General features: G+C 34.4%; 1 protein-coding gene across 1 annotated transcript; it reads right to left on the reverse strand.

Annotated features, from left to right (window-relative positions):
- Positions 1–1,103: 1,103 nt before the first annotated feature.
- On the reverse strand, positions 1,104–8,892 carry LOC106074912 (uncharacterized). The gene is made up of 7 exons (XM_056010385.1): positions 8,782–8,892; positions 6,912–7,069; positions 5,642–5,716; positions 2,869–2,914; positions 2,518–2,583; positions 2,336–2,401; positions 1,104–2,188 (listed from the first exon to the last, which is right to left on the reverse strand). The coding sequence occupies exons 3-7, from the start codon at positions 5,702–5,704 to the stop codon at positions 1,242–1,244; spliced, it is 1,188 nt and encodes a 395-aa protein (XP_055866360.1). The 5' UTR covers positions 5,705–5,716; positions 6,912–7,069; positions 8,782–8,892; the 3' UTR covers positions 1,104–1,241.
- Between the last annotated feature and the right edge of the window lie 17,401 nt (positions 8,893–26,293).

Consider the following 26,293-nt stretch of genomic DNA (forward strand, 5'->3'; position numbering starts at 1 on the left):
CAATACCACACACAACACTAACACACTCCTCGCAACCACACACAATACTACCAAACATAGCACTAATACACACAACAATACCATACACAAAACTACCACAAAAGGCACTACCACACACATCAATACCATACACAAAACTAACACAAAACGAATTACCATATTTAAATGAACTGTTTTAAAAAGGTAAAACTTCCAATCAATGGCCTAATTAATGTTTGTTGAGAAAAGTAAAGGTGGTTGGTCGTTGTGCTAGCCACTTGACACCCTCGTTATCCCTGACCTCAGAAATACATGACCTTTTCATGACCTGCTCCATAGATCATAAGGTCTAAAAGGAAACTTACTTCTACATACTTCTGATGTATAGACCAAGTTCTTGAAGTACAGTCAAGCATCAAAGGTTCTTATCAAAGTCTTGTAGAAATACGTGAGCTTCAATCCACCCATACATCATTACAGTAGCTACTCCATGACTCTTCTAGTTATGTAAATGATGTTTTAAATGTAGAAATACGTTCAGGTCATTGAATATTCCCATAAGGATCAATACAACATTCTTGGTCTTGAGTTTTCGGATATTGAAATTTAGTGGGTATTGTTTTGTTGTAATAGATTCTTTTGTATCATGAACTAATTATCACACATTTATTTGTTTGTTTTGTTACCAACATTGCCTAGTCGTAAAAACATTTTTTTTTATTTCACTGTTAAAATATAATGCAGAAATTACATGTAAGTTTTAGTAGATACAAGAAAAGACAACTGGAATTTTATTCTGTAAGTTTTTATTTTATCAGTTATCTCCCTTGAAAAATAAACATGGCTGGTTGTTAAAAAGAATAATGTCGAACACCACACTAGCATTTTTTTTTATAATTGACAAGTTTTTGTATATGAAATATTTGCAAACTTTTAATTATTGCATTTTAAATTTAAAAAAAAACTACTTACGAACTACATCTAATAAATTTTTTCCATAAACCTGATCGTCGATAGCAAGCTCTAGATCTACACCTAGTAGATTTGGTTTGTAGTTGAACAGGTTTTAATGATTGTAAATGTAAATTACAAACAACAACATGGATAAAAAAGGAAACAAAACATTGTAAATTTAAAGATAACATACACAATTTATTTACACAACTCAAGACTAACGAGACATTTGAGTTTGATGTTCAGAATGTCAAGGGTTCTCAAAGACATCTTCATGGTGGAGCTGGACAACTCACAAGAGAAACAACTCACATGAAAAGACCAACTCCACTGTAATTTAATCCAGACTTGAAACTTCCACTGTGGACAAGATCAGACCAAGTCCAGTCATCATACCCCAGACAGTGGACATGTGCTCCACTACTTCCTGGACATGTACAAGTTGTATAAGTCAACTTAGATCTACTATCACCCACCTTTAGTCTGTCCTTCCATTGACCAACACTGACCTGTTTAGAACATCCGTGAGGATGTGACACTATAAAGGTCAACTTGTGTTCAGATCTAGAGTCAAAGTATTTGTTACAGACTTCCTTCCAGACTTTTACAAAATGTTTGTCCATTCCCATCAGTTTATTTCCTAAAGTTTTATCACATGTCACACAGTTCAACCAACACAAGTCTTCCTCAATGTTTACATATCTAACACTGACCTTATCAACACTGACCACTGGGCTGTCATCTCTATCATAAAACAATCTCAAGCTCGTGTGGTTGGCCTCAATGTCATCAAAAACCACATGTGTGGCTGTGGCCACATGAAACTCCCACCACACATTGCTGGGTGAGTTTGAACCTTCACATTTTCTACACCAACACTTTGTGTAGTCAGTACCTCCATAAACTCCATCTTGTCTGACTCCATCTTGAAACTTATTTACATCCCACACACTTCCACTTCCTGTCCTCAAGTTTCTTCTCACAATCATCTTAGAAAATGGATATGGTTGAGTTGTCTTTGGCCAAAACTTTGGTCTGTCTGGACTGATCCTTCTAACATCAACTCTAACTGTGAGGTCAGCTATAGCTTTAATGTATTCATACAAATCACTGTCCTGAACACCTTCAGGTAAATGTTTTAAGGTGAATGTCTCAACAGGTATAAACTGGCTATGACCTGGATTCTTCTCACAGCCCACAAGATATTTGTGTAGATCAGCTTCTCCACCTTCTGACTCCTGAGTTTCATGATCACCTGGAGAACAAAGAAATAAACTTGATCCAATTTTTACAACACAATGTTCAGTATTGAGTTAATCAAGAGATATCTATAAATTGATCAAGTCTAACTCATGCATTGATCTCTACAGTTTATACACTAAAAAGGAAACTCAAAAGTTACCAATTAGTGGACCTTCAACCTCATCTGACTGGACTTTGGACTGGTCACTGGTGAAATGATGAGGATCTGAAAAGATGAAAGTCAAATAACTATTTTATATACTCTTTTCTTTTATTATTATTAGAAAATAAACTTATAACAGAACTTTTCTTTATCTTAACTTATACAAACCAAAAGTTTACCTGTATCTTGATTCTCATTCCCAAGACTGGATAAGTCTGCTAGGTCAGTCTGATCCTTTAGACAAACTGAAATAGTTTAAATACATGTGTCAGTCAGTTTATTTGTTTTTTTACATTTTTTTTTCTGAAGCAACAAAAAATATTTGTTTCAAAATACTGAATTTTTACATAGAGATAAAACTAAATATTTCAAATATAGTTCTAAAAGCTAAACATAGACATAACATTGCAACAACATGAATTTGACATGCTACTTATTATTGTGCTAAATTCAAGTAAAAAAAAATGATAATAAAATAAAACCATACAACTAGTTTGAGATTTAGGTATAGTTTTACTCTGATTTCATACCATTAAGTCTACAGGTGTCTTGAGGAAAACAAAGGTCTGTACTGTTCTGGAGATTAGAACAAAATATGTACATATAGTTGCATTCCTTTATTTAATATATATAAACCAATTTACATCATTGAAATATTCTCAGACGAATCTAATTTTTATATTTTTTTTGTTTGGTTAAATTGTTTAAACTAAGAGTAATGGCATTTTTTTTTCTTGCACTTAGATTGAATGTAATACATGTGAAATGATTTATAATATTATCTAGTAGATTTTAATTATTTGTTTTAAACAAAGTTATTTACAACTTTAGAACTAGTCTAGATCTAGCAGGCTTACTTTTTGTTTATCTATTAGATCTAGAAATTTAGATTTTATATAGATGCATTGATCTTTATTTAAATCTAAGTAGGTCTATATCTAAACTCTAAAGATGGATAAATAGAGTAGATCTAGTATGAAATAAATTATTAATATATCTAGACTAGAAGTTAATGTGAATTTAGATGTTGATCTAGATGTTCTACATTACCTAAGATCTAATAAGCTACAGTAGATTAGATATAAACCAAACCAGATTAAAATCTAAACAGTTTAGCTTAAGTTATTTAAATTGTACAGATGTTACTTTAAAAAGAAGATAATTATGTTCCATGCATGTTAATCATTGACTTAAACAATGCTAAGTCTTTGGTTTTACTGGCTAATTCAGGTAACCCATTCTTTTCTTTATTAACACTAAAGAAGGAGCACATGTTCTAAGTTACAAGTAATGCAATGTGGCGCAGTGACTATACAGTGAAGCACTTGGCTTTTAAACAAGGTTTTTTTGGTTCCAATCCTAGTGAAGACTGGGATTTTTTAGTTACATATTATGAATGCAAGGCCAGAAAGGAATACATTTTACAAGAAATACAAGTCTCTTAACACTAGATAGATCTATTTATAGGCCTATACTGATTATAAATCTAGTAGAATGATATCTAAACCTATATGATACTATATCTATCATAAGATCATCTATAAATTGATTAGATAGGATGCATCTAGATCTATTTTAAAATCGAAGCCTATAACTTAATTTAGATCTTTCTAGAATTAAGTGTTGTTTATAATATTTAGTACCGAATCTAGACATTTATAGATCGATAAAAAAAAAGGTTAATTAAGTCTACTGTAATTCTATATTTAGGCAGTCTAGACAAGCTAATCTAGAAAAGAAAGAAGAATGGATTTATCTGCTGCAGTATTTGTTACTTGTAATCGACACATTTATTTACTCTTAAAAATCAAATCTCTATAAAAAATATGGACGAATACACTAGTCATTTGACAAAAAGTATAAAATCTGGATTTAGTTAAGATTTTTAAAACATATATACATATGCTCATTTATCACTGATAGACTTTATTTTACAAACACCATTACCATTTTTTATAAAGATAATAGATCTACCAATACTGCTAGTTTTAGATTCGAATAATTGAATTAAATTTCAATTCAAAAGTAATCGCATTCATTTAAAACCATATTTTTCTGCACTTTAAAATTGCAATTTTAATCCTACTTTGTTATTGTCTTTATTAGTATTATTAATGTTATTATATTAGAAACGGAGGAATTATCATTCTCAGGCAATTCCATGGACGGTCTAGCTTCGTTAAGGAGAAACAAAATTCATTGATGATTGTAAAAATGGCAATTAATATTAAATTTTTCATTAAAACCCTACCTGGCATGTCAAGGTTGAGCGTGAAGTTAAGAAAAAAGTATGAGATGAAAAAAAAAAAGTTGTTTGTACATGTTTGATATTCGACTTCCTAGTTAAAACCTTACGCTGGACGACGGGAGAAGGTAGCGGGTGTCATGCACTTTCGATTGCTTCTTCGCTAGGTGTGTGTATGTGTTTTCTTAATTTTTTAAACATAATGGCGCGCTGTTTCTAAAGACGCGCTACGTTGGCGTCATTGTTTCTTTCTGTTTTGCTTGTGTATCAGATTTTTGGCTGGAGCTCTCTCTGTTAGTTGTTTTTCCCCCTATTGGGGACACTTGAGACTGAAGTCAAGACTGATTTGTAGTTGCATGGACACTACTTGGCTATTATACTTTGCATCGGGTTGCAGGCATCGCGAAGCCGGACTGGACTGTTTGCATGTGAGGTGTGTTTGCCTGTTAACTAGATCTATGTTGTATAATTTCACCTAACTTCGGCCTTCTAATCTAGTATTTATCATTAGGTATAATCATCATTTATGTCTGAGTTTTAGTTTTGAGTTTTTGGCACATAATCACAATTTAGGCCATGTTTCTCAAACTTTTCTCTCAGATGCCATCTGCTGCCCGTGAATACTGCCAGCTACTTTATTCTATGCCAGTGAATACTGCCAGCTTTTTATTCTATGCCAGTGATGACTAAATAGCGCCTATGTGGATCATTATAGCGCTCACGCTGAGGCACCTCTGTAAATCCGTTCTACTCAAAACTCGTCAAAGAAGATCACCTTTGACACGCAGTCGTCTCCCATGTGGGATAAATGTTAGTGAAAGCATAACAATTAATAAATTGATGACATTTTGTTCAAATTCGCCATCGCTTCTTTATAAATGTTTTTTTTCAGAGGATTGCGCTTCCGGATTTTTCTAAAGAGAAAATACGAAAATGGGCGGTACGCTAAAAAGGTTAATGATCACCGATAAAGATAGTTTGTTGAGATATGGGCATTGTTACAGATGTGCATAAATAAAAGAAAATTGTGTATTTAATTAAAACAAATACAGACTTACTTTTTCTGTTTTGTGTCTTTTCGATACTGTTCTATCAGTTTGAGTTTTTCTCTTGCAGGACATTTTTAAAGAGTTCTAAAAATAAATAAGAATTGGTTCATAACTGAAACTTTTTTTTAACCTTTGTTACCCACATAGACTTTTTTATCTTATGATTCAAGAAATGACGTACAAAACTCTGAGTACTTTACAGACTTTGTTGTAACTCATGTTTCACTTTTTGTTTTCTCGTCCATTTCCAAACATTAGCTGTGAACGTTTGTTGTTACAGTTTTGATCTGAGACCAGCCCTTTTCTTTCCAACTATTTTGACTAGCCTTGGTATGTCCTAAAGAGTTGTCCGCACTTGCTGTTGAGGTTTGGGATCCAGTTTTCTCCCACACGAGAGTATTTTTTATGTTTATTTCTGGATATGTGTCGGTGGAATTTGACTAACATTACGTTAAGGAAGTAGAATTAAGTACATTTGACTAACATTACGTTAAGGAAGTAGAACTAAGTAAATTTGACTAACATTACGTTAAGGAAGTAGAATTAAGTACATTTGACTAACATTACGTTAAGGAAGTAGAATTAAGTAAATTTGACTAACATTACGTTAAGGAAGTAGAATTAAGTAAATTTGACTAATATTACGTTAAGGAAGTAGAATTAAGTAAATTTGACTAACATTACGTTAAGGAAGTAGAATTAAGTAAATTTGACTAACATTACGTTAAGGAAGTAGAATTAAGTAAATTTGACTAACATTACGTTAAGGAAGTAGAATTAAGTAAATTTGACTAATATTACGTTAAGGAAGTAGAATTAAGTAAATTTGACTAACATTACGTTAAGGAAGTAGAATTAAGTAAATTTGACTAACATTACGTTAAGGAAGTAGAATTAAGTAAATTTGACTAATATTACGTTAAGGAAGTAGAATTAAGTAAATTTGACTAACATTACGTTAAGGAAGTAGAATTAAGTAAATTTGCAAATGACGAAAGAATCTACAAAACTTTGGTGTCTATTTATAATTTAAAAATAATATTTGGAATTTCTAATTTCTTATTAAATCTATATTTAGCAAGAAAATCCTTTAGTCATATAGTTACAAAAAATATGTGTACACACTATATTAAATATCGCTATCTGATATGTTTAGTTTTTTCTTTACCACATGATTGGCGCTATACATCGAATTAGAAAATTAACACATGCAAATACAAACATATACTTGCTATTGTATCAACACACTTGCCCAGCTTGTAATTCAAAAGTTATCTACCGTGTCTATGTCAGAAGGCAAGGCGGCTGAGCGGTTAAGTGCTTGGCTTCCAAACCTTGGGTCCTGGGTTCGAATTTCAATGAAGACTGGAATTTTGAATTTGAAAACTCCGATGGGTACAGGTCGTTATGCTGGCCACAAGACTCTCTGTTTGTTAACTGTTGACCAAAGAAACAGATGGCCTTTTTAACATCATCTGCACTTTAGATTTTGTTGTAGTAAAAAAAAATGATCTGCCCAGTTTTAGATGGTGAAGACTGAGATTTTGAATTTCGTGATTTTTAGGGCGCCCCTGAGTCCGTCCAACTTTAATGGATACCTGACATTAGTTGGGGAAAGTAAAGGCGGTTGGGGACACACACTCATAGGGGATGGCCGCACCGAGTGACTACAAAGCGGGTCTGATGTTCTGGGTCTAGAGCAAATCTTTGTTTGCTAGGGTTAGTTACTTTGCGCTAGGGTATTTTCGGTCATGAAATGAATAAGTGAGCATTTTCTTAAAGCTTTTATTCTAATTAAACATTCGAGACTAACGTCTGATGTTGTGAAACCATGTTGGTCATAATGTGCAGAGATGAGCTTATTAGTTGTAGAGTTCATGTAAACATTATATCTATATATTGTAAAACTAGTATTTGAATGTTTCTCATCATAATGTAAAATAAAAATCTAAAAGAGGAAACTCAACAAAGATTGAAGGTTAAAACTGTTTCTCTATTCACTTAGATCTGAATCAACTGTCTCCTCTTGTTGGTCCAAACAATCATTTTATGGACCACTGGAAGGATGTGAAGGTTCTATACTAACATTTTAATAACAATATTTTTAAAATAATCGAAATAGTCTCTCCATAATGGAAAATAAACATGTTATACCACTGAGCTAGTCAATTGCCAACAAAATAACAGCTACGGTTAAGTAACTTTAGTGGCTTGTTTGTCGGTATATATATGTGCGTGATTATTGTCAATGGTTTACCAAGGCCGCTATAATACATTTCCCATAGAAAACAGCAGACATTAATTACGACTCATTGATGAAGTGATCTGTTATTTTTTTGTTTATTAAGTCACGTTTTGTCATTGACAATAAATACACGCGGAAAGTTTAAACTTAATCCCAGAATGCAAAGCGGAATAAATAAACTGTAAGAGAATAAAACCTTACAGAGAGATTGAGCGACTTTGTAAAAACTTGATAAAAAAAACCTTGTTGAAATACGAGTAGACACATTATTAGATATTACAATTGAACAGGTTTGTGAATTTCTTTATGTGACGTTTGTTGCTATTTACCCGTTTTATAAACACACACCAATCCTAACCTTATAAAAAAATATAACACTTTGTTTCATTGATAATTTGTACTAAAAAAAAAAAAAAAAACTAAATTGATTTGATCTAGATTAAGTCTTGGATTTGTACATTAGGTGTATTTAAAAAAAAATCGTATACATTATTATACATTTGAATATAGTAGCACATTGTTAAGGCTCCCGCGCGGTGTTGAGTATTTAAAATATAACTAAGTTCAAATAGAGGTAACGCTGAACACAAACTACTTCAGTAACACTGGCGAAAGGCCGAAACAATCAAAATATGTAGTCGACCCTGATGTTGGTCAACAAATATGTTTAATGATCAAGAAGGGAATCGTCCGATGTCAACTACGTCCGAAAACTACTTCTTATTCTTGTTGTGATAGGAAAAGTGTATTGTCTCTATCAAATCCTAGAGCGTTCTTGTTTTTTAAATATCACGTCATTCCGTCACTAAGTAAAACTTTTCCCTTATTCCCGAAACAAATACCTAATTCCTAATCATGTCACATAAACAAATGAATAAATAAAATTGAAATTCGTTGTACTTACGTTATTTAGAGTATATTTTTATCTAGACTGTCTCAACATCTTCCCAAACTTTTTTAACTTACACTTAATAGTTGTTGGTCCTTCAGTATTAACCACTATGATTCATCTTGTAGAACACTTTGTCACGTGACTGTGGAGCGCTATTTTGAAGAGACACTCCCATTCACGTAATAGGATACTGAGAACTTATGCTTGAGGAAATGAAGATAACAACAACAGGAACATAATATGTGGAGAGCCCTCTTCGAAATCGCGTTAGGTCAAGAGTATGAGAAAACCAAAAGCTCACTACAGTGACCGAAAGGGAAGTCTACAAGGCATGCGTTATAAATACACTGATGTATGGCAGTGAATCATGGACCACCTACGCAAAGCAAGACAGAAAACTGAACTCATTCCATTTGCGAGGTCTTCGAAGGATCTTGAAAATTACATGGAAAGAAAAAGTGTACATACTGAGATCCTTGCACGAACAGGTATTCCCAGCATCTTTACAGCTCTCAGACAACGTAGCCACGGCTGGCTTGGACAAACGCATCTTAAAGTCATTTTCTACTGACAAGTCGCGACTGGCTCAAGATACACTACATAGATGTAATAAAACGAGACCTTAAATCAGTAAACATCAATACTGACCATTGGGAAGATATAGCTCTAGACAGCACCATATGAAGAGAGAAAGACCAAGAAAGCTATGGACAGCGAAAAAATATGGGCCTCAGCTCTGGAAGAAAAACGGACAATGCGAAAAATGGCCAGCTCCTCCACCACTGAAAGAAAAACCACCTTAACCTGCGCTATTTGTGGACGGGAGCATCCCCCAAAACAGGGCTACATAGCCACATGAGAAAGTGTGCGAGATGAACCATAGTCTTTCTATGACTAAAGGAGGCCAATGGGTGACTAAAAATTCATATTTAATTGTCAATGTACAATACAAAATTCTTGGCCCTGAGGACTGATTATCAATAAGTCTCCCAATTCTCTTCGACAGCAAAAAGCTGAAAACAACTTAGTCATTATCAAGATAGAAATTTAGCGGTTTTTATTCGCAATTTTATTCCAAAAGTTTTATTTGTTTGTTTCTTGAGCCAAAATTTAAATGTCTAAAGTCCAAAATTATATTTTATTGCCAAGCACTCATTAAGTATTTTTTTTGCGTGCGAACCTTTTATTCCACTTTTTTTTTCCTAAATCTAGATCTTAAATGTAAAGCAGCTCAGATTCAGCGAGATTCTATAAATAAAAATCAAATATAGACACAATTAATAACAATGTCAAGCATACAATATTGAGATATAAGTAGCCAAATACATACCATTTGAAAAACTTATTTCATGTTACAAGATTAAGATAAGTAAAAATGTGTTTCTGTAGTGCTAAAAAGTACAAAAAAGTAAGATTATAACAACTCTGTCTGTCTGTCCGGTAAAAAATGTGTACAGGTTAATTCTCCGACACCTAATCTGAGAACAAGCTGAAATTTTGAGCAATTTCTTCTAATACCTGACAAACCAAGAATTAATAAAACATATTTATTTCATACTGGTAAGTAATAATTTTGTTAGGCAGAAGAAAGGAAAGAATATGTACTTGACAGATGTGGTGGTATAAGTTGAATTAGTTCCTTTTAAAGGCCGACGCCTAAAAGTTTGAAACTAATAATAGATAACAACAAAACCTTACTGGTACTGTGGTTAGTATGTTGACCTGACTAGGCATGAGCCTTTGAGCTTGAATTCAAGCCGTGAAGCTTCATTTTATATATAATGCATCTAAAAAGTGATCACGCTAGCATTCAATCAAATACCCTCCCCCTTATTTCTCCCCTCTCCCTTTTCCCAACTGCTACAGACAAGTAAGAGGATTATAATAATAATAAAAATAATAACAATAATAATACCACTGTCTCATAATTTGAGAAAAACTGAGATAGAAAAACAAAGAAAATATGGGAACCTAGGCTTGGAGATTAAGCGTCTAAGGAAATTGTCCAAAATAACAATATACCCCATTGTTATATCAACCGAGGGGATAATAACAACTGACCTCACAGACACCTTCAAGGCCCTTAACATTCCTAGAAACATCTTCGTTGCCTGTCAGAGGGCGGTACTGCTGCAGACCTGCCACATCACCAGAAAATTCCTCAGTGGAAACTGTTAAAGGGACTACGATGAATTTTGTTTCTCTTTAGCAAAACTCGACCCTGGCAGTGCCAGAGAATGACTACTCGTTCATTTCTAACATAATAATAATAATAATAATAATAATAATAATAATAATAATAATAATAAGGCTTGTCTTCGCCGGTGTTACTGAAGTGTTGAGTTCAGCGTTACTTCCAGTCAGATCTACACTAGATATATTTCCAAGAATCAACACCGCGCGGAAGCCTTAACAGCATTATTTTCCGTGTATATGCAGCCCCGCTGTGGCCTACATATTTAGCCACATTCAGTGCAAGTATAACCAATGTCCGTCGTTGGTCGCATAAGAGTGTTTTTTTTTTTTTGTTTTTTTTTTTTGCCGTCTGCGTCTGTCCTTGGCAGGGGATTTTCTATTGGTCTAAAATGCGTATTCTGTGGACTTTGTGAGTGACCTCCAACTGAGGCCGTACTGGATCTTAGCGCGAGAAAACTAAAAGTATGTAAATGGGCTAAACAAATAACAATTGGTAAATAATATTTCTAATCCCACACATTTATTCATTTTAGTCTAGACCAATTGCATGACTGATCCGAACTATTAAATACAGTTAAACATAATATAATCTTTCTCTACAAACATTCTATTCATATTCTTTTAATTATAATATTTTTAGATACACAAAATCTCTATTGCTTGAATTCTTTCATGTTTTAAGAACTTGTTTCGAATTGAGTTGTAAAGTGGTAAATCTTCTGATCTTAGGAGCCGTAATTTTTAATACCATTGTAGACTTGGAAAATGCATTCCAGGATTTTTCGATACCCATTAAGCCAACCAGTTCTAATGGAGGCCTGATATTAGTTGGGGAAATATAAAGGCTGTTTGTCGTTGTGTTAACTATATAACGCTTTTGTTAACAGACTGCCAAATAAACAGATGACCTTCACACCATTTTTGCAAGGTCTGAAAATGGTACGGTAATATACAATTATAGAATGCACAATTTTCAGTTTCATTTCAAAATGCTTGCCAAAAAAAAGTTTATCTAAACTGATTATTTACGTGATAACAATAGGTTAAAAATATTTGTAAAATATACAAATATCAGATAAATGTGTGACCGATGGCTGCCTGGTCGTGCGGTTTGCACGCTGGACTGTCGTTCAAATTCATCGATGGTCCCGGGTTCAAACCCTACCCGCTCCCATCCCCCGTCGTCATGCGGGAGGTTTGGACTAGGAAGTAATTATCTTCAACTCCTGAAGGAACATCCGAAACATGTAAAACATTTTACAAACAACAAACATTCTTCTGAAATGTCTTCCTCAAACAATATAACAACAGATAGAACAAACCTAATAAAATGTCTCTTTTAATTGAATGCAAAAAATTAAAACAAACTTTAGATAACATAAACAATATAAATCAACATTATATCATGAACACATGAACATTATAAAAATAAAACGAGCAAGTTGTATAAATAGTAAATCTAGTTCACACACACATTGTTTCAATAACTAACGAAACCAACAAAAAGAAAATATTATTTTAAACTAAAAATGGCCAACAATCACTTTTGGGGTGTAATTTGTTGGTGTTTGACGATTTTCTTCTGAATAGTTTGAAGCCCTTGATTGAATGTCACTTCTGAATGAGTTATCTTCAACATTCATTACTCTCTCAAGATTTGGATTTCAAATCCTCCACCCAGGTCTGGGGGAATTCACCTTAGATTTCTTGGTACTGAAAAAGAGAAATGTAAAAATTATTGTATGCAGTTGGGTAGACATAGGTTCTGGAAGTTAATTTCCCTCCATTTACAACAGGGGTTCTCAACCTGTGGGTCGCGACCCCTTTGGGGGTCGATTTGCGATTTGCCAGGGGTCTCCTAAGACCCTCGAAAAATTGAATTATTATCTACTCTTCTATAGCTGTGTGTGTGCGGGGGGGGGGTCGCGGCAGAGTGGAATATTATAAAAAGAGGTCGCCAAGACTAAAAGGTTGAGAACCGCTGATTTACAACAAGTTTGGAGTGTTAAACAAAGTTGTGGCAGAGTTATTGGAGTTAGATGATTCCAAAATAAAACTGTTTACTTTGTAATGGTTCGCTATGGGCTCCAACTCTGGGGTGATAGTTACTCCCCTTGCAAATCTTTTGCTTAACAGTGGATTGTACGCCCTCTATGAACATAAGCTTATCACGAATGCGGATGTAAATGAAGCTAAAAACGGCTTTCTTGTCAAGGATCTGCACTTGATTAGAAGAGTGTATAGTTTAACTTGGTGATGGAGATAGGCTCAAAGTAGATGTTGCCATTGTATCATCGCCAAATCTATAGTGCAAAGAAAACATTTCATTGTGTGATTAGTAAATATCTATTCAAGGAGAGGTAATCCAACACATACAAAACCTATAGTGCAAGAAAACCTTATAGCACAAATTTAGATACATAACCAAACCATTGAACAAGTACAAGAATATATATAGTTAGATACAAATATCAACAAAAAACTGAGATTAAAGTAGAATCTGCCAAAACATATACAAGAAAATTCACCAGCGACTCTTCCATCTCAGAAAGCTAAGAAAATTTAACATAGACAAAACAATAATTAAACTTTTCTACAAAGCAACTATCAGCAGTCCAATTAACTTTGCCATCACATGCTTGTATGGTAATAATTCACTACACAAAGACATAGACTTAATAGACTAATTAAAAGAAGCATCATATATCCCTCGAATACAGCTACAATCTATGAAGAGCTTTTTCAAGAAATATACATTTCTAAAACACTTTCGATTCTTAAAGACAACCTGCACCCATTAAACCACTGTTACATACGATCTGAACGAAGTGGTCGTCTCCTTTCCATTAGGACTAACACAGAAAGATTTAAAAACTTCTTCTTCCCACTTTCAGTCAGAGTGTTACAAGATCATCTGTCGTCATCGACAAGTACATAGAAGTCAAATTCATAAAGCGCTGGATGTGACTGTGTATGTGTTTCGTGTGTGAATGTTGTTCGAATTTTTCATCTATATTGTTTTGTACAATAGTTACACTGAGGTTGTCTACTGTAGTCTAACTGAATTTCCATTTGATTGGATCAATAAAAATTATCTTATCTTATACCAACTAGTCTAGATTGTACTCTACATAGTAGTAACAATATAATTAAACTTGTCAATGGACAACCCTTTGCATCAATCGGATAACTACCTAGATGCTTTCATTAAAACACTTATTTCTTACATAGATAATATTATACTACCAATTTTTTTGTCCAGACTCACCTTAGATCTATTAGTAAATTACCTTATCAATAGGCAAATTATCACACACTAAAAATTAAATACAGAAATAAATATAAACACAAAGTAAATATTTGAGAGTTGAGAATTACGTCTGATAGAAAGATTGGAGACTAACGAACTTCGGTTATTCACAGCCCCTAAAAGTAAAGGACTGGGGGATTAGTTCTTGCTATAGACAAATAGCTCGATATATTAAGGCCATGATTCTCACATGCTGATTCTTAATACGTACAAGTATTATAAAAATACACTCAACGAAGGACTATAGACTTTGTATTTATTGACAGCCAACAATAGGTTACACATATAATTTGGAATATATCATCTTAAATAGCTAAAAGTACTAAATGTACCCAAATTATACTAGATTCAATTAACATAGGCCATCATGCCGAAACATAGTATTACCCCAAATAGTCAGTTCACACAATGGCGGAAATAATATCTCTCAATACAACTGACAACAATCAACAACACCCTAATCAGACAAGGTCAGCTATCCATCTGCTAGACTGACCACAGGAAACCTTATTATCCCCCCTTGAAAACCCCGTGCTAAAACACTTCACCATTCACAACTAATAAAATAAACAAACACTCACACAATCTCACATCTTACACACCCCCTGCATTTGACAGAGACAAAAAAGATACAACAGTTAGAACGATACAAGACTTTCTAAAAATTAAGAAATGATTTACGCTTACATACAAGACTATTTGACAACTATATATATATATATATATATATATATATATATATATATATATATCCTTATAATTCGACAAATTTTAAATCAAATTATATATTGGAAGTCTTCATCTAATGTTTACATTTCACGTCCTTAACCAATACTTCCATTGAACGTCTTGAATTTAATACTTCGATTTAAGTTGATACATTTATTTTAAATTTGCATTTGGTGTCTTTGAATCCCTTCAAGGGCATTAATATATGCTAACATTTGAGAGTCTTAAAAATAACGTACTTTTGATAGCTTTTTAGTATTTTCATTTGACGGCTTCTGTCCCTATCTATATCAAACGGCTCAAACTTATTTAGACGGCTTTATCTTATGTTACCATTAAAAAAAAATAACTAATACATACATTGAGGTTGCTTAAATACTTTCAAGTACTAACAACTTAGATCAGAACAAAGAGTACATTTCTTTTTAACTTGCATAACTTCACAGTCTTATATCTCTTATAAGTATAAAATTACTTTAGTACTTTCAATATTATACAAGTGCAGTTAGTTACGGTAGACATTATTTTTTATATGATTCCATTTTTATTACTGTCTTTATGAGTGAAAAAAAATATGAATGTGATGCGAAAGTGAAGACTTTTCGTTGAAAATGAGCGAGTTTAAATCTTAAGATACGATCAAACCAAAATCAACTTGAAGTATTTGGATGTAGTGAATAAACAAGTGTGAAGGTGAGGAACAGCTTGATTTTTAAAGACGTACAACGTTCTTAAGTTCTGACAAGAAAATCCATGTCAAAATGTTGAAAGGTCAAAGAAGTGATGCAGAGTTACATCCCACGCCAGATGGACAAAGACAGAAGAGTGTGAAGGGAAAGAATTAAAATGATCCAAAGCAGTAGATTAAAGGTTCCCTGACATTTTCTAAAATGGAAAACTTAGTAGGTTAGGAAAATGTAATGTGCTTAAGCGTTTTCATATTTACCAGGAAGAAGGCCAATGATTTTGTTGTGTTACGTACTTACATTTCTGGACCTTCAACTATTCTAACTTGATTTTCCACTGAGCAAATTTTCCATTCCACAAAGTCTTTACTTTTTAAATAGAATTGCATTTCTTGAGATCCACTTCCAATTCCAAATGGCTAGATATTTGATTTATTACTATTAGTGTTGAGAGGATTTACGCAGAATGCTAGAAAGATGTTGTTGGTCTTGAACAGCTCAAATCTGTCAACTAATTCATCTTTTATTTTTGTTTGTAACTGGTTTATTGCGATACTGAATATCTTCTTTAAAATAAATTAACTTTCCTTCTAAACAAATCAATTATTCTACCAAAATATCGTCTGGACATCCATTTCCTTGCAGTTTCAAATTTTATTTTTAATTTGATTTTGCTGTTATATCCACCATAAAGTAAATTTTTTTCAACCATTTGTCGTTCTCTAATTCAGGGTGATTACTCTTTTTTTTTCTTATTTATTTCCTTCAAGCACAAAACAAAACGTTTCAACCTTAGGAAAACTTTCACACCTTTTTGGAAAGAAGGAATTCGGAATAGTGATTCTCCATTTCGTTCAACAATTCTTTAAAATGACAAAGATAGAGTGCTTTTGACAAGTTGCTGTTAACAACCTTGATTATCAAATTTATGACCTCAACTTTTTCGGCAGGAAATGTTTGGGCTCAAATCGCTTCTTGGAGTATTATTCAGAGAAAAGTAAGAATTTCGAGGTTTATTCTGCTCCAAAGAATCGTTGTTGCTTTTTTATTTTTTCAGTCTTACATCTGGCTCCATCAGTTGCTATTGAAACGGTTTTATTTGAATCGAGCTTAATGTCTACAAGGTATTTTTACATGGCATACGCTCTATGCCCAGAGAGCGCTAGCAATCCTAGAAGCTCTTCTTTTGGACCTATGGAAGACATATACCTGACAAAAATGGGCAACTTGTACCTTGTCTTTTATGTCGCAAGACTCACCTATAGCAAGTTATAGGGCAGAATAAAGTTAAATATCTTCAACCTTCAAATATGTTACATTTAAATCAATTGAAGACATTTCAGCTATTTTATGTTGTGCAGTTTTAGCGGAAATTAGCAAATATTTTTTTTTCAAGATTTCTGGTTTATTTTTGAAAACACTTAACAGTTCTTCAAATAGTCGTGGCAATCAATATTTGACATACCATCTGTGAATGGTTTGCCTTTTTGAGCAATTTCTAGTAGTATTACAAAGCTTGCCAGAGTAGCATTACTTGTACATTGCTTCTAACATTTAGAAGATTATTTGCTTTTAAGTTATGTACTTGAAGTAACAAACTATACGTCACAGCAAAATCATGGCTAAAAAAGCCTATTCGTCTTGCTTGGAAAGGGAATTAAACTCTACATAGAAACATCCAACGATGGCGTTATTCGAGAGCTTCCGATGGACTAACTACAAGAGACATGTGAGAGTGCTGTGGTAAATAGCGCTTACAAGTGACTGAGAGACATAATCGTTGCCTAATCATCGTTAAAATAGTCAGAACTATTTTAAAAAAATGTTTTTATTAAATACATAATATTTGACTATGGAAATAAAGAGCCGCAGCTTTACACCCGAAGTGCCTCATGATGCTCGTGAGCCGTAGGTTGCCGACCCGGCCCAAGGACTAAAGTCAAGGAACAGATGATGATGATATTTTATATTTATACTTGTCATTAATTAAATCAATTAATCAGTCAGTAAGTCAGTCAATATTTATATCTATATATCTATACAGCAATATATCAATCTTTCAATTTATCTAACAAAAGCTATCGTCAACATAAGCTATGGGCACCATAAGCAATAGCTAACTTAACATATAGACAGCATTAGCTATTGGCAACATAAGATATGGGCAACATAAGATATGGGCAACATAAGATATGGGCAACATAAGATATGGGCAACATAAGCTATGGGCAACATAAGATATGGGCAACATAAGATATGGGCAACATAAGCTATGGGCAACATAAGATATGGGCAACATAAGATATGGGCAACATAAGATATGGGCAACATAAGCTATGGGCAACATAAGATATGGGCAACATAAGATATGGGCAACATAAGATATGGGCAACATAAGCTATGGGCAACATAAGATATGGGCAACATAAGATATGGGCAACATAAGATATGGGCAACATAAGATATGGGCAACATAAGCTATGGGCAACATAAGATATGGGCAACATAAGCTATGGGCAACATAAGATATGGGCAACATAAGCTATGGGCAACATAAGATATGGGCAACATAAGCTATAGGTAACAGAAGCAATAGCTAACTAAATGTATAGACAGCATAAACTGTGGGCAACATAAGCTATAGGCAACATACGCTATGGGCAACATTAGCAATAGGCATTATAAGTTATAGCTAAGGGACATAGCAGCGCCGGAATATTGTCTTGAAGAAAAAGTAAAGGAATAAATAGCCTGCTCATTATAACGGAAACTTATTTCATATAGCTCAGAGCAGGGTCGGCTTTAGACTTAGACAAACTAGGCAGCGCTGGGTCAAGTGATGGTTTAGTATTAAATTCTCACTTAATTAATCAAAGCAAAAAATCAGTCATTCAACTCCGATTCTCATTCTCCGGCTACGCCCATGGTCAAACGTATCCATTCCCCACAGCCTTATGTAATAGACTCGTTGCGAAGTCGCAGGTCAGTGTTGAAGTCTTCTATAACAACTGATCTCGTATAGGATCATAGAAGGGAATGAACCCACACTTTCTATCAGGTTAAAAAACAATTTCCCTTGTCCAAACCTTTTAGTACCAAGTTGTGGTGACATGGCCTCAAAATATTTTCATTCTTTCATGTCTTAGATCTAGTTCTGGTATTTTGATTTGGGTTCTGCTTCTAAATCTTTATTTTTAATCAATAGAAAAAAAAAGTAACTTACTGGACGCTTTATCTTCTCGTTGATAAAATATTATAATACATTTAAACTTCCTTGAAGAAAAGAGGAACACTAACAGTTAACACTTGCACAACACTGAACATGTCTTTGAAAAAAACAAATTGAAAGGACACACAACACAAAAGGCTCAGACATTTGATCTGTAAGGTTTACATTTGTGCAATAGAATCCATTGTAAATAAAAATATTTTTTGGAATGAAAATCTTAAATCAAATCAAACACAAAAAATATTTTTAGTTCAAGAAACTCGTGTTCAAGGGCATTAATGCAATTCATTTGTCTGATGGGTGAATAAACAATTATTTTTTTTTCGGAAATGATAATAAACTTTTAAAAAGCAAAAGGTTTAACAGTGTATTTAGGTGAGACGATATACCTAACTCTTGTTCCGCAGAGAAAGAGTTAATTAGAGATACGCATTTACAAGACTATTTTAGTGTATATCTGTGGTTATGACAACCTTTTAATCGTAGCTATTACAAAACTCTTGAAATGAAATATGATTGTTCATCTATGGTCTATGGGTGTATGCCTTGCATGCCTACATAGTCAATGTGGTTTTCTTGTTGTCTGTCTGTTTTACTTGTTTTGCACGTTCCTTCTGACTCGAAGCTCCTACCTAGACCCAAGCTTCATCTAGGAAGGTGGGGGGAGGGGCAGCGGCTTGGATTCGAACCCTGCACCATCAAGACGCAGCACACATTTGTTTTGCAATTTTTGTTTACATCATTGAATTACCTTTTCAATTGTGTATGCAGCATTCATTTTCTGTACATTGGTTATACACTTAAACTAATACAATATTAATTCTTGTTTCAGATTCTCAAAATTTACATAACAGTATCTCTACAATAATAGGGCTTACAGAGGAGGACGAGCCCGTTAACGTAATGGTGTACATTATATATAGTCTACCTTTGGCCTCACACTCGCACCATGTCCCACGTTATGCTAAGGACGCTTTTGGGTCTAGTCTTCAGCGTTTCGCCTCAGTTTTAGTTTATTTACAAGTTTAATGAAATTAAGGATGTTCGAAAAAAATTATCCTTTCCCCTTCATTGTCAAAGATAATGTCGCTAACAGAGGCGTGTTCTAATTTGTGGTCTTTGTTTTTACATTGAAGTTTCCAAACGATGGCTGCCTGAACGTGCGGTTTGCGCTCTGGACTGTCATTCAGATTTATCGATGGTCCAGGGTTTAAACCCTGCCCGCTTCCATCCCCCATCGTCTTGCAGTAGTTTTGGACTAGGAAATAATTTTCTTCAACTCTGAAGGAACATCTGAAACATGTAAAACAAGAAACAAACATTAACGAAACGTTGAGAACGAGAAATAAAAAGCCAAGAGTTGCGCATTTAGTTTTACTGTTTTAGGAAACAATTGGCAAAGGAACAAAGGTGAGTAACTCTATAATTATTTCAAATTTGTGTTAAGCAGAGTTACCTTTTCTTCTCTAGTTTAAATGAGTGACATAAACCTAGTCAATTTATCATAGTAGGCCAGTCACGTGGTCTAGGGAGACCAATAGCTCGCTGCCAAGTCACAGGTCTGACGTACAGACCTACTATGAGGATTGTTCTAACATAAGACTATGACTAAGACTAAGACTAAGACTAAGGCTGCTTTATTGATCCTTACGGAAATTTGTTGTGGTTAGAAGGACTCTTTTCTCATATAAAGACAACACAACAGAAAAATAGACATAAATACAACAGACAATAAACCAATTACATTACATATTACCAGATCTTTAGGGCTCACAATGACATTCCTAAAAGGAACAATACCAGGAAAAAGAAGAAGAGGCAGACAGAGAAAGCGATGGGAGGACAACATAAAAGAATGGAGGGGCCTGACATTAAAAGAGGATCTAACTAGGCAAAGGACAGAGGAATGGAGAAAGACTGTCGACGAATCGTGCATGTTGACCCAACGGTCCAACATACTAAAGGTTAGGTAAAGATAAAGGTAAAATTAAACCACTACCTATCAAGTGATCTCGACTTTGTAATAGGACTTAGCTGAAATGTGTTTTCCTGGCCTGCAAAGGTAACGCTATTTTCCCCTATACCCCATTTTTTATATGTCCACACAAAAAAATAAACATATTACCGGTATACAAATATTAGGCATATAATTTTAAATATTCTACATTCTAGATGGAACTCAGATATTTTTTTAAAATAAGATTTTTAAAAATAATAATCTTTAATGATAGTGCCGCAATTAGTTTTATGCAGTCTGTCTTTTATGTTAAAAGAAATGTTGCGTATTTATGTTATGTTATTTAATTATGTTTAATGCTGTGTGCATGTTTTATGATGTGTTTTATAAACTGATTGTAGCCTGCTGGTCAGCCAAGCTTGATTCCTGTCTATGTGTGTGTCTGCGTATGTGACGTATGTCTGTGATGTAGTGAACTGTATTGTCTTTTTAGTTTCATAAAACTTTGACATATGTCTTGTCTTTTTGTCCTTTTGATGTCAGCTGGTTTGGTCCTAGTGTAAGACATGAGTCACTGTCAAAAGTCATTCTTCAAAGTACAGTGGAGGAAGCACGAGCAATAAATATTCTGCCTCAACGTGGCACTCGGGTGGAAACGATCATTTGAGGAAGTGATTAGGCGAAATGAATAGCACAACAAAACTCTTGTAAGAGTGTCCAAGGGAATGCAAGAGCTTTCCCATTGCACGGCGCGGAGTTGAAAGAGAGCTTCCACGTCCCTGTCGATAGTCCATGCGCCATTTCTCAAGGGACCGTAAAAGCGAGTCCTGCACGGTTAGCTGGGTACAACATAGGAAAATGGCGGAGGTTCCGGTGTAATCGGCCTTCAGCCATGCATTCTAGTCTATGTGCCCGGACTGCCAGATATATCGGAAAAGTCTTTACATAGGCTTTGACTTAGATTTCTTCCAGACAGAACGGTTGTTCAAACAGGCTTATAAGCCTACAGCTCAAAGAACCTCGCCTAAATTCTTTCACTATCAAACGGAAGAATAAATCGTCCAAAGAAAAGCTGGTTGGACCACGTACAAGAATGGACTGACCTCTACTTAGAACAGTTGCTGGCCGGGAGAACTGAATGGACATGGTGACGCAAACTGTCAGTGAAAATAAAGTCAAGGGACAGATGAGATGCATTTCTTCAGTTAAACCATCTCTTTCCATTTACATTATCTTATCTCATCTTATCTTATTTTATATATTACATACGATACTGTACCGTACTAATCTACTACAATGACTCATTGTAACATACGTCACATCTTACCGTGATCACGTGACTATATTCTTAGAGCGAAGTTCTTAAAAAGTTTATCACGTGGTTTGTGTCTCTTATACTTAGGCATGTTTTAGCCACCACGTGACACTGCTATTGTCTTATTTCTCTTATATTCTAAATTACAGACTTTTTACCAGAGAAGACAAAATACGTTCCACTGAGATCCAAGTGTTAATCTAAACACATAAGAACTAGAACTTACAATCTGGTAAATCACTGTAACGCACATGAGAGAATTTCATTATTGCTGACTATATTGCACAGGCTTTGTTAGTTGGTAACTTAAATCTTTTAAAACGTGATTGTTAGCTTTGGAGGATAGAAGCTTTGGTTATGTTAGCTTCCCATTCGATGCCTTATGCATAACCAAACTAGACAGCCGCCTAAAGCCTCCGATTGCGTCGGGCTTCGCACAGGAGTCAAAGAATGTTTTTTAGTGAAAAAAAAAATAGATCAAATTTTAAGCAAAACAAAAATTCTATGGCTCTGTGTCTACTAGCCTAGCTCTTGGTGTCTACTATAATTCAAAGTTTAGTCGCAAATGTTTAGATCTACTTGTTAGAATACATATTTAGAGGACAATTCTTTATTTTGTTGAAATGTCGAAATGTTTATTTCTAGTCCATGTTTTATGTCTGCATCTGTTTTCTTTTTCTCCAGATACTGTTTCCTGACATCTTTGCGAGTCCAGAGGGTCTTGTGATATGGCCATAAAATTGTAGCATGCATTTTTTAAAAGTCATTGTACAGACTTTTGATATAATGACCTTAGTGCGCTTGAACTTGGCTTGGCTTGGCTACCTAGAAGGGGGCTCGAGGTTCGAGCAGAGTTGTGTTTACTGAACGCCTAAAGGCAGCACGGAAAACCAACTCCTATATACCCCCTCCCCCCGACTGGTCCACAAATGAGATTGGACCAAAAGATCTCTGAGCATGCTATAAGCATGAAAGTAGCGCTATATAAAACCAATAATAATAATAATAAAATCTCCTCATTTGTGATGTAGTCTTTACAAAGGATACCTTGGATCAGCGGTTCTCAACCTGTGTCTTGCAATACCCTTAGATACTTTTGCTATTGTGATTTTAGTTCAAATCTCCTCATTTGTGATGAAGTCTTTGCAAAAGTTACCTTGGATCAGGGGTTCTCAACCTGTGGCTTGCAATCCCCCTTAGATACTTTTACTATTGTGATTTTAGTTCAAATCTCCTCATTTGTGATGAAGTCTTTGCAAAGGTTACCTTGGATCAACGGTTCTCAACCTGTGGCTTGCAATACCCCTTGGATACTTTGCTATTGTGATCTTAGTTCAAATCTCCTCATTTGTGGTGTAGTCTTTGCAAAGGTTACCTTGGATCTTTCTATAGCATCTCTGTTCTATCGCTAGGACTCTCCTCTCTAGTTTTACAGTGTCCAAGATTCACAAGCATATATATGTGGCCGTTACCAGGAAGCACATCAGTCTGATGTGAGTGTCGAGGGTTATGCTTTTATCTCTCCCAATTTTTACAAAGCTTATATCAGCTCACTCTGTTAAAACTATTACACAAAATACTACCACACACAAAACTACTATACACAACGCTACCACACATAAAACTACAAAACACAACACTACTACACGAAATACTACCACACAAAATACTACTACGCACAACACTAGTACACACAACACTACAACACACAACACTACCACACACAACACTACTACACACAACACTACCACACACAACACTACCACACACAGCAATACCACACACAACACTACCACACACAATACTACCATACACAACACTGCCACACACAATACTACCACACAAAATACTACCACACACAAAACTACCACACACAACACTACCACACAAAATACTACCACATACAAAACTACCACACGCAACAATAAATACAATATACTACCACACACAACACTACTACACAAAATACTACCACACAAAATAATACAACACACAACACTACTACACACAACACTACAACACACAACACTACGACACACAACACTACCACACACAACACTACCACACACAACACTACCACACACAACATTACCACACACAACACTACCACACACACTACTACACACAACACTATCACACAAAACACTACCTTCTATGGGATACAATCTATGGGCAACATAAGTTGTGGGCGTCATAAGTTGTGGGCGTCATAAGCTATAGGCATCATAAACTATGGGTAACATAAGCTATGGGCAACATAAGCCTTAGTCAACATAAGCTTTAGGCTTGATTTGGGTTCTGCTTCTTAAAAAATATTTTTAATCGATAGAAAAAAATAACTTATTGGACGCGTTATCTTCTCGTTAATAAAATATTTTAATCCATTTGAACTTCCTTGAAGGAAAGAACAGCGCTAAACATATGCACAACACTAAACATGTCTTTGAAAATAACTCATTGAATGAACACATACCACATAAGGCACATACATTTAATCTGTATAGTTTACATTTGTTCAATAGAATCCATTGTAAATAAGAATTCTTTTTGAATAAAAATCTAATCACAAAAAAAAAATATTTTTAGTTCAAGAAACTCGTGCTCAAGGGCAGTAATTCAGTTGTATTTGTCTGATGGATGAATTAAGAGAAGATGTCTTCCCGGAAATGATAATAAACTGTTTTTTAAAACAAAAAATGTTAAACTGTGTATTGAAGTGAGACAAAAGCAGTCATCGCTTATCAATCTTTTTAATTCAGGCTCCAGGTCCACAAAAAAGTACGCCTGCGTCTTCTAGTCCGCCCGACAAATCCCCTAACTTTCGACCTTCCATTGTGATTGATTGAATGCGCTTTATATGTACGAAAGCCCAAACCTAACCTAACACTTCAAAAGATTGTAGAAGAAGGAGTATAATTCAAGTATTAATTAAACCACCACATGGAAGATCGGTTTAATATGTAAGCGTTGATTTTGACATTAAACTATTAGAAATTGTGTTCCTTATTTAACTAGATCAGAGGTGTATATTTTATTCAAGATATTTTAAAAACAATAGTCTCATTAATATTACAAGCAATATGTTACTATCAGAATACATACAATACAATACACGTAGTCCCAAATAGTACAGTACCTCCTACATAAGTCACGATTATTTCTTGCTATAATAAGGCTTACATCGTAAGAGGAGGACAAATCTGTTAATGTAATATTGTACATTAAATATAGTCAACGCATTGATCTTACACTCTCCCCAGCTCCAGTGTAATGCTAGTTTTAGTCTATCTACAAGTTTAATAAACACGAGGATGTGCAAAATAAATTATCATTTCTCTCGTTCATTGTCAAAGTATATGTCGCTAACAGAGGCGTGTGTTCCTAGTTGTGGTCTCTATTCTTATATTGAAGATTCCGAGCGACATTAACTAAACATTGAGAACGAGAAATAAAAAGCCAAGAGTTTCTCATTTAGTTTTACTGTTTTATGAAACAATTGGCAAAAGAACAAAGGTGAGTAACTCTTTTATTCTTTATGATTTGTGCTTAGCAGAGTTACTTTTTCTTTTCTAGTGTGAATGAGTGTCATGAATCTAGACCAGGAGTGGGCAACCTTTTACTACCGAAAGCCGCATAAATAAAATTTAGGGACTGAGGGGCCGCATAAATATATAGGTTTTTTTTTTTTTTTTTTTTTTTTTTTTTTTTTTTTCACTCCCAAACTACTACAAGAGTTAGCAATTTCTTGAATTAATTTTACGAATGATTTTTCTTTAATTTTACTATTGTCATTTTGCATCATAATTCTCAAAGCTGTTTAGTTGTACTTATTGGGAAGTACTTAAGTGTTTATTCTTGTGCAAATTTCGAGATCAATGAAAGATCATACTAGTTGTTTATATTTCTTGTGACTGCTGTCAAATTACAGTCAATCAGCATCAACCTGTTCACAGATGATTGTGGTTCCAAAAAATGTGAAAGTTTAGCAGCAAAGTCTTTTGAACGTGTGAACATACAGCTTCTGGCAACATGGAACTCCTGGAACTAACTGGAACATTCAGGTCAAACTTTGCTTGGAGTTATGACATCTGGAGCTGAATCA

This window comes from Biomphalaria glabrata, chromosome 14 (assembly GCF_947242115.1).
Source record: "Biomphalaria glabrata chromosome 14, xgBioGlab47.1, whole genome shotgun sequence".
In the NCBI taxonomy this organism is placed as follows: Eukaryota; Metazoa; Mollusca; class Gastropoda; family Planorbidae; genus Biomphalaria; species Biomphalaria glabrata.

What these genes read in the sequence shown, in the direction of transcription:
- LOC106074912 (XM_056010385.1), bottom strand. Translation starts at nt 5,704, where the DNA reads ATGTCCTGCAAGAGAAAAACTCAAACTGATAGAACAGTATCGAAAAGA. An exon ending in GAATGAGAATCAAGATACAG is followed by an intron (nt 2,402 to 2,517) that starts GTAAACTTTTGG and finishes TCATCTTTTCAG; the next exon opens with ATCCTCATCATTTCACCAGT. An exon ending in GGTTGAAGGTCCACTAATTG is followed by an intron (nt 2,189 to 2,335) that starts GTAACTTTTGAG and finishes TTTGTTCTCCAG; the next exon opens with GTGATCATGAAACTCAGGAG.